Raw genomic sequence first — 18,636 nt, 5'->3', positions numbered from 1 at the left:
CTTCAGTGTCACATGATACTTCAGAAATTATTCCAGTATGCTGATTTGCTATTTAGTTATTACTAATGATGAATTATTCAAAATTGTTCTTATTATCAGTGTTGAAAAGTTTTTGCTGCCTCATATTTTTTCCATATAGAAAAACTGTTTATTTGCAGCCTTTTGTAACCTTATAAATCTTTATTGTCATTTTCCATTAATTTAACGTGTCCCTGCTGAATAAAAGTATTAATTTCTTTAATGGTACTTTTGAATAGTTGGTAGTGTATCGTGGTTTCCATAAAATATTGAGCACCAAATAATAAAATAATTCAATTCTGATAATAATAAAAAAATAAATGTTTCTTGAGCAGTAAATCGGCGTATAGTAATGATAAAAGATCACTATCACTAAAGACAGGAGCAATGGCTGTACAATATATTCAAAAAGAAAAGTGTTGTTTTAAATTATAATATTTCATAATATTACTGTTTCATTGTTTTTTTCCCCTCAAATAAATGCAGCATTGGTGAGCAGAAGAGACTTTGCTCAAAAACATTTTAATTATTACAAACTTTTGAGTGATAAATATTGTATTTTATTCCAATTAACTGTTTAATGGTGAATCGTTGTACACAATCTTAAACTTTAAATTCTTAAAATTTCTAAATTTTACACAATATCCACACAAATAAAATTTGTTAGAAGTCCAATAGTAGTAAATCTCTGGGTCTAGGTGCTTTAAGGTCAAGGTGCTCTCTGGTCTAGGGTTTATCACAGTCCATCAAAGAAAACTTTAGAACGACCTTGGCACTCTTGTAAATTAAAAAGCATTTATTACCAGATGGCTACATCCCAAAAAAAAAAAAATCTAAAAACTCTCCAATGCTACTTTCAGATCAGATGACTTAATGAATGACACTGCTTTCACCTGTGCTGATTTTGTTGCTTGCTCTCCCTGAAGACGGCATGTGCCGAAACACGTTGGAGAAATAACATTTGTTTTTAAAAAAAAAAAAAAAAAAAAAAACTTATTTCCTGGCCAAGGCATCCAATATTGTTCCAATTGGACTTACAATACTAAAAAAAAAAAAAAAAAAAAAAAAAAAAAAAAAAATCACACTAATGAATACCGATATAGTGATATATTGTGCATGCTGAACTAGCAATGGTTTCTTTCTCAGCTCAACATCACTCCTGAGAGGCGATGAAGCATATAATGGCAAATGAATGATGTTTTGTATGTGACACGTACTGTGTACAGGAGGAGCGAACCATCCGTGATCGGACCCTCTTAGAGGTGAGGAACTCTGATCATCACATCCAGTGGAAGGTCAAGTTCATCCTGGGCAACAGCAGCAGGCAGATCTCACAGTGCAGAAACTCCATTCAGGGAAAGAGCCTTCTCACAGATGAACTGGGTAAGTGACGGGAACAAAAATGTTCAATATATATCAGGTAAATTGTATGTAAACAAACTCCTCTGTAAAAAAACATTAATATATAAATATGAATAAAACTGTAAGTATGTTAGTGCTGTTTAAATGTACATTTCTAGCTCAGTGCATGAGAGAAAATTCCCTTTAAAGATATCTATTGTAATCAAAATCTAGATGTGTGTAATAAAATACAATGAAAAACTTAAATGTGCATTTTAGCTGTTTTCCAATATTTTTTTAAAAAGCAAAAAAAAATCTCAAAATTGACACAATTACTAACCACACAATGCTTTAATGTGCAACTCCAATTGTTAACAGGTCTCTGAGCTTTTAACAGACTTTAGTTCTCTTTCTCTTCAGGTTATGTGTGTGAGAGGAAGGATTTACTGGTGAATGGGTGTTGTAATGTTAATTCTCCCGGCTCAAGCCAGTATGTCTGTAAAAGCTGTCTGGCCAATGGCTGCTGTAGCGTCTATGAGTACTGCGTTTCCTGCTGTCTCCAACCAGATAAGGTGAAATTTGATGAAGTTTGACTTTCTTCTGTTTTTTTGTGTTGTTGCAGTGCAAACAAAAACAATAAGCATGTGCATACCAAAACGTTTGCAATTGGAACAATTTATGAGAGAAGTGTTGCATTTTCTGACATAAAATTTATTGACAGATATATTTATTGATGTATACACACACACACGCAGATGCAGTGTTGGGAAGGTTACTTTGGAAATGTAATTGGTTACAGATTACAAGTTACTCTATTTAAAATGTAATTAGTGTAACTTTTCAGTTACTTTATTAAAGTAATGTAACATTACTTTTGATTACTTTTCTAAATTTCTAATATTTTCAAAATTGTTAATCATTGTAAAACATTTAAACCAGGCAGAGTTAACCTTACAGTACCACTCAAGACTGATTACTGTCAGACTTTATCACTTGAATTAAGATTATAAGTAAGGGATAATATACATCTTTATTATTGCAATAACAACTGGCTGAATGTACGTTATCCCACTTATTACACAGCTGCTTGCCACAAAAGTTAATAATTAGACACTAAGTTGAAATATTTGAAAGCAAAACTTCCATGAAGTTGCTAGCAAGTGGCAAGTTGACAGAATTAAGAAATTGTACACATAATATTAAATTGAGTTTTAATATTTTATTAGCTAACCAAACGCAAAGCTTCCGCCAAGAAGAACTATCACGCATATAGCGCCCGCATAAGTCTGAGTTATTAGCGTTTACCAGTTGTTATCGGGGAATAACATACCTTGGAATGTCATGACTGACCAGTCAGAATCAAGCATTCCACAAAGTCGTGTAATAATTTAATTTAAAGCACAGCCACACTAATTCAGACTTAACACCTCTTATTTACTTAGAGATATTCTGAGGTTAAATACAGATTTAAAATCATAACAAGAAATAGTTTAATAGCTATGATACTGGTTTTGAAATCAAATGTTTGCATAGTTATGACAGGAAACACTGGCATCTAACAATGCCTTAAAAATTAATTAATCTTATAGGAAATAAAACAGTTAAGAATGAGCATGTGTCCTAAACTCTTGAAACATTGGTGTCTCATTTTAGAGCAGTCAATGCAATTTTGGAAAAGTCAATTAAATCTGTATGTGGGTATGTGTGAAAAAAATTCAGATGTAATCCCCTTTGTAATCATTAACATTTTTTAAGAGTGACTAATTTAATTACACATTTTTCTCAGTAACTGTAACTAATTACAGTTACATTTATTTTGTAATTAAATTACGTAATTCCGTTACACGTAACTAGTTACTCCCCAACACTGGACCTATGTGAAATTGGACCACAACATTTTTTAAAACTGAGATTTATACATCATCTGAAAGCTGAATAAATATGCTTTCCCTTAATGTGGGTTTTCATAAGATATGACAGTATCTGGCCGAAATATGGATATGAAAATATGGAATCTAATGGTGCAAAAAAAAAAAAAAAAAAAAAATCAAAATACTGAGAAAATCGCCTTTAAAGTTGTCCAGATTAAGATTTTAGCAAAACATTGCTAATCAAAACTGTATTTACGGTAGGTAATTTACAATATATCTTCATGGAACATGATCTTTATTTAATATCCTAATTATTTTTGGCATAAAAGAAAAATCAATAATTTTGACCCAAACAGTGTATTATTGGTTAATGCTACAAATATACCTATGCTACTTATGACTGGTTTTGTGGTTCAGGGTCACATATATTTATATCTATGTATGTATGTATATTGGTTCCTCTGACAATGGAATTATTTACCTTTTTTTTTTTTTCCTTTTTTTCCATTTTCCACTTTTGTCAAACAGCACTAGGTCAATAGGTCACTTGAAGTGCCATACAGTATGCAGTCTTTCTCTAAAATGCCACTTCAGAAATATTTAGACTCGTGGTTTGTATTTTCCGTTTAGTGACCGCAACAACAGAAATGTGTTGCAACATGTTCTGGAGTTGCAACAACTAAAAAGAAAAAAAAGATTGGTTCCCTAGTTTGAATGCATTATTATGCAACTTCTAGGAAAAAGGTTTTATGTATATATATACACTTACACAGAAACCTATACAAAGTTGCCATAAAGAAATGCTAATTTCTGGCCAAAAAAACAAAAGTGTGTCACTTAACTGGAATACAAAATTAGGCCACTTTCGTTGGAAACTCCCCTCCGACATAAACTCTCTTTCTCCTGCTGTCTTCCCATCAGCAACCCCTGTTGGAGCGTTTTCTAAACCGAGCGGCAGAAGGGTTCCAGAACCTCTTCACCGCCGTGGAAGATCATTTTGAGTTGTGTCTCGCCAAGTGTCGCACTTCCTCACAGGTGAGCATCAATCAGAGCCTTTGGCCATTTCATGTTTTAGCAGGTAGAACTAAATCACACTTGCTGTTGTTGTTTTTTTTTTCAGAGCGTCCAACATGAAAACACCTACAGGAACCCGCAGGCCAAATACTGCTACGGCGAGAGTCCACCAGAACTGCTGCCTATATGACTCTGTTTGCCAGCTAAACAGGCTTTGAATAATGAAGGAGATTTCTTGCAGGTCTTCTCAGGGGCCCCGATGGGCCAATAAATGAACAATCTGAGTGCACAATCATAAAGACTTGAACAAAGACTTTACACTGCAAGTGCGTAGTATCCGTTTTTACCTCATCAGTGGCGAACATCTCGTTGAAGACTCCGCCCGTTTCTTTTTTTGGCTTGTTTTGCTAAGATTAGGCTATTTTTTTAGTAACCTGGCTAATTTTATCTTTGGGTGGGATTTCAGGAGGAGTCATTGCGTTGTTGTTTCATGCTAAAAACACTCATGGAAACACATGGAAAGCACCTCAGACGATGTGACAGCACCTCTCACACCCAGGGTCTGTGAGTCAGCTTAGATTTATGTGTACGACCTGCATGTCAACTACTATATGTTAATTTAATAAAGTAAATGTGATTTTCTGTAGCCCTACAATTGAGGATGTTTCTATTATTCCAGACTTCTCTAATTTAAAGGGACAGTTCACCCAAAAATGAAAATTCTGGCATTAATTCCTTGTGCCGTTCCAAACCTGTAAGTCCTTCGTCATCTTTGGAACACAAATTAAGATATTTTTGAAGAAATCCAAGAGCTTTTTACAAAGCTTTAACAAAACATTTTGGGTTTAATCCAAGGTTGTTTGTGCCATAACAGACTGCACAGTAAATGTTAAAATACACATGAGTCTTCAAGGGGTCATCGGATGCCCATTTTCCACAAGTTAATATGATTCTTTAGGGTCTTAATCAAAAGTCTCTAATATACTTTGATTAAAAATTCTCAATGGTTTTGTAAAACAACACCTTTTTTACCTTGTCAAAATGAGTTCAGCAAAAATCATCTCATTCTAAGGGGTTGTTCCTTTAAATGCAAATGAGCTCTTTTCACCCCGCCCCTCTCTTCTCTCTGTGGAAAGACGATCTTGTTTACTTTAGCCGCGTTTAGCCACTAGACTTCCTAACTACCACGTTATAAGGAAAGGCGATCGCAAAGATTCATAAAAAAAACGCTTATACACACTTCTGCTGTAAGTGAAGCTGGATAATGAATGATTCGTGCGAACATAGACGGATATATGTAGATCGGGAGGCGCATTCCCTTCACAAACAAATGTACGTTAATCTACTGCATCTTCAGCTGCTCAGATGTCGGGAGTAAATGACGACCACTATGTTCATTATTACATCCAGCAACACAACACCTCAATCGCTCAATCAGAGATATTCTTGTCTAACTTACATCCCTGCTTCGGCATCAAAACAAGGAAAGTTACTGGACTGTGACAGCTGGTCTGAGGTAGGAGCTCATGTCAATCAACTATCATGGGAGCGGCCTCTGACGGTGTGACGGCACTGAGAACGGCTCGATTTGAAAAAGGGGATATTATTTGTACAAATTAATTAAAAACCACTGCATGGATTTTTATCATTATAGGGAAGATTTGTACATACACTGCCAACACACATTAATGTTCAAACAACGTGAAAAAGTGAACTTAGCATCCGATGACCCCTTTAAAGAGTCTTGATTTGCTCTTCCACAAATTAAGGACTTAAAATATCTTATATTGGAGCAGAAGATCTTAAAAAAGCAAATGTTTTACATGTTGCATGCACTGCAAAAATGAATATCTTTGTATTTTAAAAATATCTTTTATATATATAAAAAAAAAAAATCAAAACGTCCTTAAATCAAGACATTTACTTGCGATACAAAAAGATCTCAAGTGTTGTTTTTTGAGAGTTTATGCTTAAATCAAGAACAAATATCTGTCAATGGTGTATAATTTATTTTCCTTTTGAATTCAATTGATCTGAACAAGCACATTTGGTAGTTAACAAATAATTCACTTCATTTTGATAAATTTGTCAGGAAAAAAAATTGTTTGCATCTATGTTTAATTTTTAGATATTTACAGTGGAAAAATAAGACAAAATACTAAGGAAGAATACTGTTGTGTAAACCTATTACATGGATTTTTTTTAAAAAAGGACATAACTACGCGTTGATTCATTTAAAACAGTAGTCCTACCACAAAATTCATACATTACTGTAACAATTTCTTGAGTGATAACTGACATTATGCCACAAGTGCTGCAATTTCACATGGATTTCTGGGAAACATTACAGAGGATTTAGATTTTAAAAATACGTGACCCTGGACCACAAAACCAGTCATTAGTAGCATGGGTATATTTGTAGCAATTGCCAACAATACATTGTATGGGTCAAAATGATCAGTTTTTCTTTTATGCTGAAAAACCTTTTAAGATATTTAAGATCATGTTCCATGAAGATATTTTGTACATTTCCTACCGTATATATATCCAAACTTAATTTTTGATTAGTAATATGCATTGCTAAGAACTTCATTTGGACAACTTTAAAGGCGATTTTTCTCAATTTTTTCCTCAGATTACAGATTTTCAAATAGTTGTATGTCGTCCAAATATTGTCATATCCTAACAAACCATACATCAATGGAAAGCGGCTTTCAGATGACTTATAAATCTCAAACTTAAAAAGAATTACCCTTATGACTGGTTTTGGGGTCCAGGGTCGCATATAATTTGTTTATTCTTCCTCAAATTTACTTTAGGCTTAAGGTCATTTGTGCTCTCTTGAATGTAATTGATGGTTTTTACAGGAACATTATTTCATTATTAAAGTGAAACATATTAGAACTTTTAAACGGTCTATTGCTCACTTATCACTTCCAAGTTTCAGTTCTAATTTTGAAGATGACCTGTGACTTTTGAGGGGAGGGGGATCTTTGTTGGCACATCTTAAAATATGAGCATAGAAATAAGGAAATGCATCATAATTTGGCATAATTCATCAGAATGAACACTGCCATATTTAGCGTTATGCTTAATGTCTTTTGGATTAGATGATTAGATGCCTGCTAAATTTCTGTCAGAACAATAGGCACTGTTAGAGTTTATTTTACCCTTTCCAAAAAGCCTTGACTGTCTATGACAATGTCAATAAATCATATGAATATATATTTACCTCTAAATATTGCTGTACTGTTTGGTAAACATAGTTTTCACAAATTTTCACACAAACTGCCAACAGCCAAAATAAAAGAAGTCACTTGGGGATACATGCCTACTATTAACCAATTAATCATCCTGATTATTCCAAAAGAAAAAAAAACAACTGCATTGAAATTAGAAAATTAACAAGCTTTTTCATGGCCACATATGACAGTTTGATTAATGACTGTCACTGGAGACTATAGAATTACACTGCAGACTTAGCAATAAGATCAAGTCGACCACCTGCTTCATGCTTGTACATTTAAGTCTGAAAATGTTATACACGTTTCCTAATATTTGTAACAAAATTTTTATTGTTGTATTTTTTTGACAATATGTATTACGTAACATTAATATAAATACTATTTTTAATGTTAAAAACGGATCAGTATCACCATAGAGTGCCTTTCAAGCCTCACAATACTCAAAAATTTTGGTCTTAATTTCCAATTCACATAAATAATAGACACTCAAGTAGTATAAAAACATATTAGCTGAGCTCCCACATATTTTTTTTTAAGATAATTATAGGCCATTATTTGAAGCGTAAACCTTAAGATATGTCCACCCTGTCAGGGACATATATATTACTGTTAAATACATTTTCATTGCAATATTAAGATGCAAATGACATTTTCTGAAAGGTATGATGTCCGTTTTCTAAACAGGGTTATTTGTTTGCTTTCAAATTACAAATACATGAAAGATGTAAAGCATGTGTTTCTAAAGAAACTCATACAATTCACACACATATTTTTCTTATTTGAAGAAAACTGTGACATTTGGATATTTTTTTTTTTTTTGGTTTGCATGCTATTGCCCCCACACCTAGCTATTGAACACACTGGATTACAGATATGATTGAATTATTATTTGAAATGTTATTTTAAAATATCAAGATGACAGGGTGGACCGGCACACGACAGGGTGGACATATAAAGCAAAACACACAAACCATGGCAAAATATGACAATGAAACATTTATTCAACTTCAAAAAATATATAATAATAATAAATAATTACATTCTCAATCACATTGATATCCCCAATTCATTTTAGTTTTTAGCAATATTAACAACATATATATATATATATATATATATATAGTATTATGTATTATGATCCAGAACAATATGGATGAAGTATTAATATAAATATTAAATAGTTATAGTTATTATAGTAATAGTATAGTAGTATTAATAATTATGTTAAATAGTGACAATATTTTTCTCAAAATACTGAAAATTGCAAAAAAAAAAAAAAAAAACTCTCTCTCTCTCTCTCTCTCTCTCTCTCTCTATATATATATAACATGCATTTAATTGTATTAAATTATGATCCAGAACAATATGGATGAAGCAACAATAATATAATTATTTTTGTTAAATACTGACAAAATTTTTGACTCAAAATACAAAATATTTTTAATCAAAATACATTTTATTGTTGTATTAAATTATGATGCAAAACAATACAAATGAATATAAATATGTTATGTTAAATAGTGACAATATTTTTTCTCAAAACGCTGAAAATTGCAAAAAAAAACACACTCTCTCTCTCTCTCTCTCTCTCTATATATATAATAAATAACATACATTTAACTGTCTTAAATTATGACCCAGGACAATACTGACAATATTTTTAAAACAATTTTTAAAAATATATAAATGTTAAAAATAAATATTAAAATGGACATGAGAACATTTCAACAGAACACTTCAACAGGAAATGACTTAATCTTTCATAAATTATTAAGTGCAGTTGACAAATAACAAGGATATATAACTGAAATGCATCATTTCTTTGATGTCAATGTTTTTTTGCTTGAGAGATGACGTACCATTTTTAACAGTTCATCCAGAAAGTCTACAGAGGTCTCAAGAACAGCTTGGTCCCAATGTTTTTTACTATAATAATCTGCATGAGCGAAGACAGGCTGCGTAATGTTTTTTGTGCATTTACCTACAGCTTTGCTAACACAGTCATTAGTCAGCTTTAATTCTTTAATTGCTGCATTTGTTTGATTAAATATGGGCTTTGTGATATTGTGTAGCTCACTTTGGTGTTGATATATCAGCTCAAGTGCCATTCGCATGAAGTTAAGTCCACATTGAGCTTTCTGTATTTTCTCTTCACAGGGCAAATTCGTCAACTCAAGTTCTGAGATTGATGGCCATGTTGTAGAAGTATTTCCATTTATTGAGAGCTGAAGAGAAAGAGTGAGATGGTTTATACATTAGAAGCCTTTAAATTATCATTTACAAACTTTGCTGTTTACAGTTAAATCATAGTTTTAAATGAAATGTCATGTAATGATTGAGAAATAATTATGAACTCCAGAAACAATATTACACATGTAATAACACATTGCCTCAATTTTGATCTCACAATACTTTAAACAAACCAAAATAGTGTTACAATTGTACATTTTTTACACTTATGCATTTGGCAGATGCTTTTATCCATTCAAGGTACACGTTTTCGGGAATCAAGCCCATGATCTACTGTTTGAGCTACAGGAACACTGTAATTGTTTGTTACTGACTACATTTAAAATGTTTTAAATATTGCATTGTATTATAATTTTTCATGTATTAATCAGAATTATTTATAAACATGAAATCTCAAAAGTGTGCTTACAATATTTGATGTGCTCTTTGAATGTACATTGATCAGTTTGTATGCGAATAAAAGCTTAAATTAAACCTTTCTAAACTGTGATTTTTGCAAGATACACAATACACATTGTCGCTACCCATGATACATATTATTGCAATTTTGTATCGTGATATACTGTGTCACTGAAAGATACTGACAGCTAAATTTTGGTGTTCATCATCATCATCATCATCATCAACATCACACTCTAAAAAGTGATAAGTTGACTTAACTTAAAAAATTAGGAAACCTGTTGCCTCAAAATTATTAAGTAAATAATAATTTTAAAAAATAAGTTACCTTGATTATTCACTTTTTATAGTGCATCTTAATCATCATGTTAAAATGTATAAGCATGTTATTAAAAGCACATTTATAAAAATTTAGATATGCTAATATCCTAATTCTTTAGTCATAATACACTGTAAAAACAAAAAAAAGGTTTTCTGTCCTTCGACTTTAATTCATTAGTTGCTAATTGTTTGCTAAATTTACCAGCATACCTACACCAATAATACTAAACAGACAAAAGCGCATCTTAATAATAACAGTTGCACCATAAGCTTTTAGACACTTAAAATGAAAGTCACTGCATTAGATACCTAATTATTTAATTATTAAATTATTAAATAAATTAGATAAGAGATATTTTCTTGTAAAAGTTACTCCAATAACCTTTAAACTTATATTTACAACAAATAACTAATTATAAATATCTGTACAGTGTTTTAATGTAATGTATCTCTTGAGCTCATCAGCATTTCCATTTCATTTTTTTTTTCATCAAATACAGAAAGAGTTTTATACTTACAAACTCCTCCAACAGTTGTTTCATTATGGTCTTTGTGAAATCTGTGCGTGCTATCACATGACATCCCGGTGTGACACTCGGTCTGTCTGTCGGTCTGCATGTTGGTCTGCATGTCATCCCCTGGATCATCATTAAAATCCACCAAATCAGAAGTCCTAAAAAGAAAAGTACATTCATTAATGGCAGGCATAAAATGCCATGTACAGCAAACACTTTCTGAAGCTTAGAAAGTTAAACTAGTTCTTACAAAAAAAACTACAGATTTAACTTGCCTGTTTTTGCCTCCATGGTGAAAACTGGCAGTATTTTAATTACTCTGTGTGCTAGAGCAAACTCTTCAGTGTATGATACGTTTTCATGGTCATATCTGTCAACTTTCCATCTTTTATACGCCTGTGACTGCTTAGTCACAAGAAAGGAAATATGTTATCTCAAAATTGAACTCACGAGGTAAAAATCTTATCTTACCAGCGCAAAAGCATACGCAAAGAAGATGTCACACTGGATGTTTTTCTCAATTCGAATGAAACTGATACACGCTTAGACTCTGGTAATTTGGTTTAAGTACACCTGAAGGGTTCAGGATGTTTGACCTCATAATCACTGTTTATGACAACACATTTCATGCAATGTTCTGAACATGTGATGTGTGATTAAATACTGTGAAATCCCTGATTTTACTTTTAGTTGTGAGATGATGAAAATATGTTGCATGTATTGCCTTGAAGGTCACAATAAAGTTTACTTGTAAGTTTCATCAGCCCATGCATAAGGACACATATTAAAATACATATGCAGACATAAAGTCACTGCTCACATGCTTTCTGCTGAATTTTTTTTTTTTTTTTTTTTTTTTGTGTGACTGTGTTTGTCATAACCTAGATGTGATGTCACACATTCCTGTAAATATAGTGGGAGCTACATTATGCATTTTATTCCACATATGTCATTTCCTATTCAAAGTTACATATTCATTTGGAGATTTCCATCCATGCTACTTAGAAGAGTACAGTAGGATATATGGGGGAGTTGTTTTACTTTCTAAGTATTGTGGGCATAGTGGTTACAGAACTGGTAGCCTTAAGTTTGTAGGTTCAAACCACAGATTGACCCAGGACGACTGACCCAGTGATAAACATTAAAAGTATGTTACTTTGAATTCTCTGTTTTGTAGTGTCTGCTCAACTATTAACACTAAGCAAGAAAAAATGCTGACCAAGGCTGAATTTATTTGATCAAAATACATTAAAAACAGTAACATTGTTTAATATGTTTTAATGAATTGGCCAATCCGGGTTCGAGAAAGAAAACACCTTATTTAAAATATGTATAATTTAATCTCCTACTTAAAAAAAAAATTCATTATACAGCATATACATTCAAAGATAAAAAAAATAATAATAATTAATAAATAAAAAATACAAATAAAACACGCTAAATTAAAACATGTGAAAGAACGCTGCATTTACGTTGCGTTGCATTTAGAATCCTGTGAAAACAGCACTACAATTTCCCGAGCCCCTCACTCGGCCACTCCAGCTAATTCGATTTCATCAGAAAATTTAACTATAATTTACCAATTGCTGATTTTATATGAATACGACGGCTGAATAAGGTAGGCAAGAAGCTTCGTTCTCAATGGACCGTGAACGCACGCTATGAATGAAGTTGGAATTGGGCTAACGTTACTTTAAAGGAGAACTCCACTTCCAGAACAACAATTTAATAATTTACTCACCCCCTTGTCATCCAAGATGTTCATGTCTTTCTGTCTTCAGTCGTAAAGAAATTATGTTTTTTGGGGAAAACATTTCTGGATTTTTCTTCATATAATAGACTTGATTGGTGCCCTGATTTTGAACTTCCAAAATGTAGTTTAAATGCGGATTTAAAGGGCTCTAAATGATCCCAGCCGAGGAAGAAGGGTCTTATCTAGTGAAACGATAATTTTTTTTTCGAAAAATAACAATTTGTATACTTTTTAAGCACAAAAGCTCATGTAGCACAGGCTCTGGGATGCGCGTTCCTGATGCTACGAATTAGTGATAGGTCGTTCTTAAACGATTCGTTCATTTTGAACGAATCTTTAATGTGACTTGGGAAGAACGGGTTATCTCGGGGAGTGATTCGTTCAGTCGCGCATGCGCAACATCCTGTTAGGTTCTGTACTGGAATTAGTTCACCTGTTTCGAGTCTTCGGGTTTTTCCGAGTCGTTCTTTCATCTTATGCGGCTGTCACATGATGAACGAATCACTCAAACATGAAGACTCGAGAGATGAACTAATCAATTCTATTTCCGGCTCACACTGCATTGGTTGAGCTTATGGGGCTGTCACGTGACGAACGAACGACTCAAACCCGAAAACTTGTCAGATAGGTGAGGTGAGCTAATCATAGACTAAAGACCCTGGTAAACAATGAATTAATCTTTTCTGTTTCTTATAGCATTATCCACAAGTTTCATACGCCCCATGAGGCCTTGCGTCAAAAGTGGGAGCGTCTTCCGGTTCAAAGTAAACAAACGGGAGGTGACATTCATTCATTCGACAGTTGACAGGAGTGACGGGCAAATAAAGCGTCGTGAAGCACCTCTGACTGTTTTGGTAAAAGATTCAAAGCTCCGAGAGTGTCGAAAACAGGGTGATCTGGTGGTTAGTAAAAATAAAGCAGCCAAAAGACTAAAGCTCCGTCGGAAGATGCATTTACCACAATGGACATAGATCGGTCCATGTTATATGCACAAAAAAAGCACCGTGTGTGTGTTTGTTTGTTGAATTTCTGACTCTGATAAATGAATTTACCCATTGAATAGTGCCGAATATCAATATGATGTTATATAAGAATAGTGTACACATGTATTAATTGCATATGGCATATATTTAATTTTCCTGAAATAATTTATATTCTTCATATTACTTGTATGACTGGGTATTTAAAAATTAAAAATTAAATGCGTCCCAATGAAAATGTACTCGCAAAGTAAGATCTGGGGGTCGAAAATGTACACGCAAAGTGATTCGTGCACATGACTGGACAGAAAATGAGGCTTCTACGAAAGTGATTTCTACGTTAACAAGCCTCGAATCGAGGCTTCATCTGTAGTACCCTTTAACACAAGTTCTGAAGTCTCGGTTCAAATGTCATTTCACTAGTTGACAGTCATTCAAGATTTATCGATCCAAACTTGCTAATAACACAAATTCGAAAAGCATTTATTTTCCATAAGATTTCCTCTTCGCTAATTAGCACACAAAATACCACTGGTATACTACGTCCGCCACCTCGCCGGAAGTTGTACCCACTTTCTTTTTTACATTAGCGCCCCCCGGATAGATTTGTCTTGTTTGTAGTGTAATCAACGTTTGTGTAAGCAGTAGATGTGTTAGGGAAGTAACACGTAACATTTTAATTATATTTTGCTAAAATGAACGAAATGACTCAAAAAAAGATTTGTTCATTTTGTAGAACGAGACTCAAAGGTCCAAGTCGGTAAAGTGATCCGAACTTCCCATCACTACTACGAGTCACGTTTAAGTTCATCGTCTGTGTACTCCGGCTCAAAAAGGTAGAGTATGGCAAAAAACTCCATCTTATTTTCTCCTACAACTTCAGAATCGTCCGACATTGTTGAATTACAGCATGGCGTGAATGCAGCATTAGCCCTTGGAATGCGAATTTACCATGATAACCCCGATAACAGGGTTGCCAGGGTTCAATAACAAAACCTGTTCAATTTCTCCTCAAAACCCAAAACTATCCCAATCACGTTTTGATGGGGTCAGCGCGTTCAGGGGTGTAAAATACACATTTTTCGTCGAGGTTCCCCTGGTAAATTCGCATTCTAGTGCCCATGACGTTATTGGGGTTGCTTAAACCCACGGACATCAAAAACAACCCGCAGCAACAGTGTTAAAGTAGCCCGACGGGAAAACCACGGACTTAGCCCGACAAAAAAGCATGTGTTTTATACCTCTGAACAGGATTTTTAACAGGGGACCCCCTCGAAATGCAATTGGGCTAGTTTTGAATAGCAATTGGGTGGGTTTTTTGTGAAAACCTGGCAACCCTGACCGTTTGCAACGAGATTATACCTAATCGCCACCACTTCGCCAAAATCTTAAAGTGATAGTCCACCCAAAAAAGAAAACTCTGTCATTATTACTCACCCTCATATTGTTCCAAACCCCGAAGACTTCATCTTGTGAACACAAATTAAGATATTTGTAATGAAATCCGAAAGGTTTCTGTCCCTCCTTACACGCATCTACCACCTGCAAAGGCCCAGAAAACTAATCAAGTCATCATTTAAAGTAGATAAAAAAACAAAACAAAACAAAACAAAAAATCATTTTTTTTCAAAAATTTCTTCACTTCCACATCTCACTGATGTGGGTTCATGTGATGTTCATGTGTGTATGTGTTGTCATGACACAAGTGCAGACATTCTCATGATATGTTACGACCCAGCCTGGAAGCACTGCACTTTTTAAAACCGGAAAGAATAAATTGTCATGAGCATGTTAGCCAAGTTAAAATGAAAAACAATTAAATATGGTGCTACACTTCGGATAAAAGTGCTACACAGCTAACTATTATTGCAAAACTGCAACAATAACAGGCAAGGCATAAAGTAGATTTAATTTCACAAATGTATTCAAGTGATGTTAGATTCCTCCATCTATATGAAACTGCATGTCACCATTTTGCGAGGGAAAATCAAAAACGCTGTGAGGAAATGCAAATGCATGTGTTACAAAGTCTGTCTGACCACTTCCCCTCTTCTGTGTTCCATAAGAACATGGAAAGTAATCGAGGTGACACTGCACACAGATCTTTAATGTGATATCGATATCTGATATTTGCTCGAAGCGAATCGGCATCTCCAACCCACACTCAAGATTTGAACGAAGCGTTATTGCCAGATCAGTTTCAATTCTGCCAAATCAGTTTCTCTGTTTTGGTGCCAAGAAGTTTGACTCTCAAGCAACACATTAAATAATCAGGAAGCTTAACATCAAAGCAAGTGACTTTGGAAATGATATCAGACCTTTCTTAAGAACTAACTTCAGTTTGATGAGACATTTGTGCAATAACTTTGCAAACAAACTTGAGGTGATCCACCCTGAATGATTTACTTTTAACCACAGATGGCACAAAATCTAACCTCAGCACTTCTGATGAATAGTTACTCTATTTTTAATGTCGTCATTTCATCTAAATATCAACATTTGTTTGATTTATTCAGTTTTGAGGTTAATCTCATTTTTTTGTGATTTATGACATTGTATAATGAAAATCATAGTTTGTGTCTGTTTGTCAATGAGGGACTTGTGGACTTGTTGGACTTGTTGTTTAGATTTGTGGAGTAAAAATTATAGTTTTAAAATTATACAATTCATAGTAAGTTAGCCAACTTTTTTAATACGTATTGTAGTTAATTCAGTTATTATTCAATATTTCCATAAATTAGAATGTGCATTTCAAACATTTTTGATATTCATTAAAACCTTTAGAATAACTGAGTGAAATCATTTAATTTGAATTTATAATGTTGCTATTGTGACATAATTTTAATAAAAATATGGGCAAATATGTAAATATTCATACGCCTGTCACAGAATAAATTTACCTGCTAAATAAATCTCTTTTACTGGGGCTTTGTCTACCATTGGATATTTACAATTGAATTGTTGACATTTCTTTAGCACTTTACATTTGTACAATAATGACACTTAAAAAAAATTATATATATAAAAACTGACACAAGTCTCAGCGTACACAACAGTCTCAGCGTAACTCCGAGCTAGAGGAACAGAACAAAGAACTCTGTGCTAGAGTATCCTCTTTGACTAGGAAATTGAACTGCATCAAAACTGATGTGGAAGAAGTTAGTCAGCCTGATAACAATTATCCTGACTTACAAACTTTTTATGAAACAAACATAACCATCTAATCAGTAACTGATGTGCCTATAGATTCAGTGAAGGTATGTGGTGCTAGTGTTCCTCCAAACTCTTCTGTTGTCCAAGTACAAACTGTTGCCAAAGCGCTAGGACCTAAAGATATAGAGAGACTATCCCAGAGCTTACCCTCAGCACGCACAAATTTTTCTGAATTTATGGCATGTCGTTAGCAGAAGTCACACAGCTGATGTCACAAATTCTAACTGAATCTGAATTCAACCGTTTTGAGTCTGCTGTTACTTCTGAACTACAACATTTGAGAGAGGGTGTTTTGAAAACTCTAAAGAATATCATAGAGCCCAAACTAGACTGGTCCAGAATCACTAACTGTGTACAAAGGAAAGAAGAAACTGTGAATGAATACACTGAAAGGTTTTGTCAGACAGCTGTAACTTACAGTGGAATAGTTGATGATCCTAAAAGTGTGCTAGATGACAAGGGACCCCTAGTCCGCATCTGGACAGATGGCCTTGTAGCCGAATAAAGAAAAGCATTGCCATGTCTAGATCTAGCTTGGTCTAACAGAACTCTCAGAAGTAACCTAGACTGCTTAGCTACTTGGGAAAGAGACTCTGATGTTAAAACCAAAGTAAAGATTGCGGCACCGTCCTTTCAGGTCAACACAAGGAACCAACAGAAACGTAAATGTCCTCAGAGGGAGGTGTTGGAAACTCGAAGACCAGGAGACTCTTGGGTATCTTCAGCAGAGTTCTTTATTGAGAACGCGCTGTGTGGCGCTGCAGTCATCAAAAGTCTTACTAAGGCAGTTATACATTGTAGTTTATATACATTTAGGGGGCAGTGCTTAGATCTGGAGACAAAGCACCTGGGTGACAGGTAAATTAGATAAAGCATGCAAATTAAGTATTCAGGTATAGCAGCCTGCGCCATTTACACCAGTCCTAATCCAATCATCATAACTACTTGAAGACTGGGCAGAGGTACCAAGAGCCATTACAAACAAAAGGTGAACATCTCAATAATCTGGCTCATTTGACTTACAATAAGAGAACAGGAACTGGCAGGAACCTCTTGCTACAAACTTTGCTTGAGAGAATCATTTGTCTGATAACATCATATTTACCTTAAATGCTAAATACAATATATTTCATCTTAGTTTATTATGTGATGCTATGATTAAACAGATTCTTAAATTTGTAATCCTACAGAGGGTAGTTTTCATTACTGTGGTAAACCTAGACACTGGATGAAAGAGTGTAGGAAAAGCAAAAAGACATTTGGAGAAGTGAACAGTTTCACTCAGCTCTCACTAAGTCTACTTAACACTCTGAAGCAGCTCCTCCCCACTTCGCCGGACTGTTGGAGCAGCTTGCTAAGGTGCTTAATTTCCCCAGTACTGTACAAGATGAAATATTCTTTGTAAATAAAACTACAGGAAGATGACTGCCACTCCCTTCCATTGAGAGAACGCCAGTTAAGTATACTAAGAGCCTTCAAAGCTATACTACATCCTTTATGCATTAATGATGTTTGCTATGACTGATGTGTCGTTGAAGGACGAAGATGTCGCGCAATAAAGTTTGCAAATCAATTACAGGGACAGACTAGGACACACAAAGACCAGTGAGGCCTCGGGGGCCAACCCTGTGGTGAAGACTTCCTCACAGGTTTCCTCTATCAGTAGTTTATCCCCACCCTTCCTGGTCCATAGGCGTCAAATGACTTAAGACTAGG

General features: G+C 34.2%; 2 protein-coding genes across 2 annotated transcripts; one reads left to right on the top strand and one right to left on the bottom strand.

Moving 5' to 3' along the window:
* The first annotated feature begins 405 nt into the window (after window positions 1-405).
* Window positions 406-4,434, top strand: spring1 (SREBF pathway regulator in golgi 1). Its single transcript, XM_051109455.1, has 5 exons — window positions 406-411; window positions 1,245-1,401; window positions 1,780-1,931; window positions 4,152-4,265; window positions 4,351-4,434. The coding sequence occupies exons 1-5, from the start codon at window positions 406-408 to the stop codon at window positions 4,432-4,434; spliced, it is 513 nt and encodes a 170-aa protein (XP_050965412.1).
* Window positions 4,435-9,063: 4,629 nt separating this feature from the next.
* osm (oncostatin M) lies at window positions 9,064-11,312 on the bottom strand. Its single transcript, XM_051111090.1, has 3 exons — window positions 11,250-11,312; window positions 10,978-11,132; window positions 9,064-9,714 (listed from the first exon to the last, which is right to left on the bottom strand). Exons 1-3 carry the CDS (start codon window positions 11,263-11,265, stop codon window positions 9,304-9,306), a joined length of 582 nt encoding a protein of 193 aa, XP_050967047.1. The 5' UTR covers window positions 11,266-11,312; the 3' UTR covers window positions 9,064-9,303.
* Window positions 11,313-18,636: the final 7,324 nt, after the last annotated feature.

This window comes from Labeo rohita, chromosome 5, assembly GCF_022985175.1.
Source record: "Labeo rohita strain BAU-BD-2019 chromosome 5, IGBB_LRoh.1.0, whole genome shotgun sequence".
Classification (NCBI taxonomy): domain Eukaryota; kingdom Metazoa; phylum Chordata; class Actinopteri; order Cypriniformes; family Cyprinidae; genus Labeo; species Labeo rohita.
Note: the sequence above shows the minus strand (reverse complement) of the source record. Positions and strands in the feature narration are given on the sequence as shown.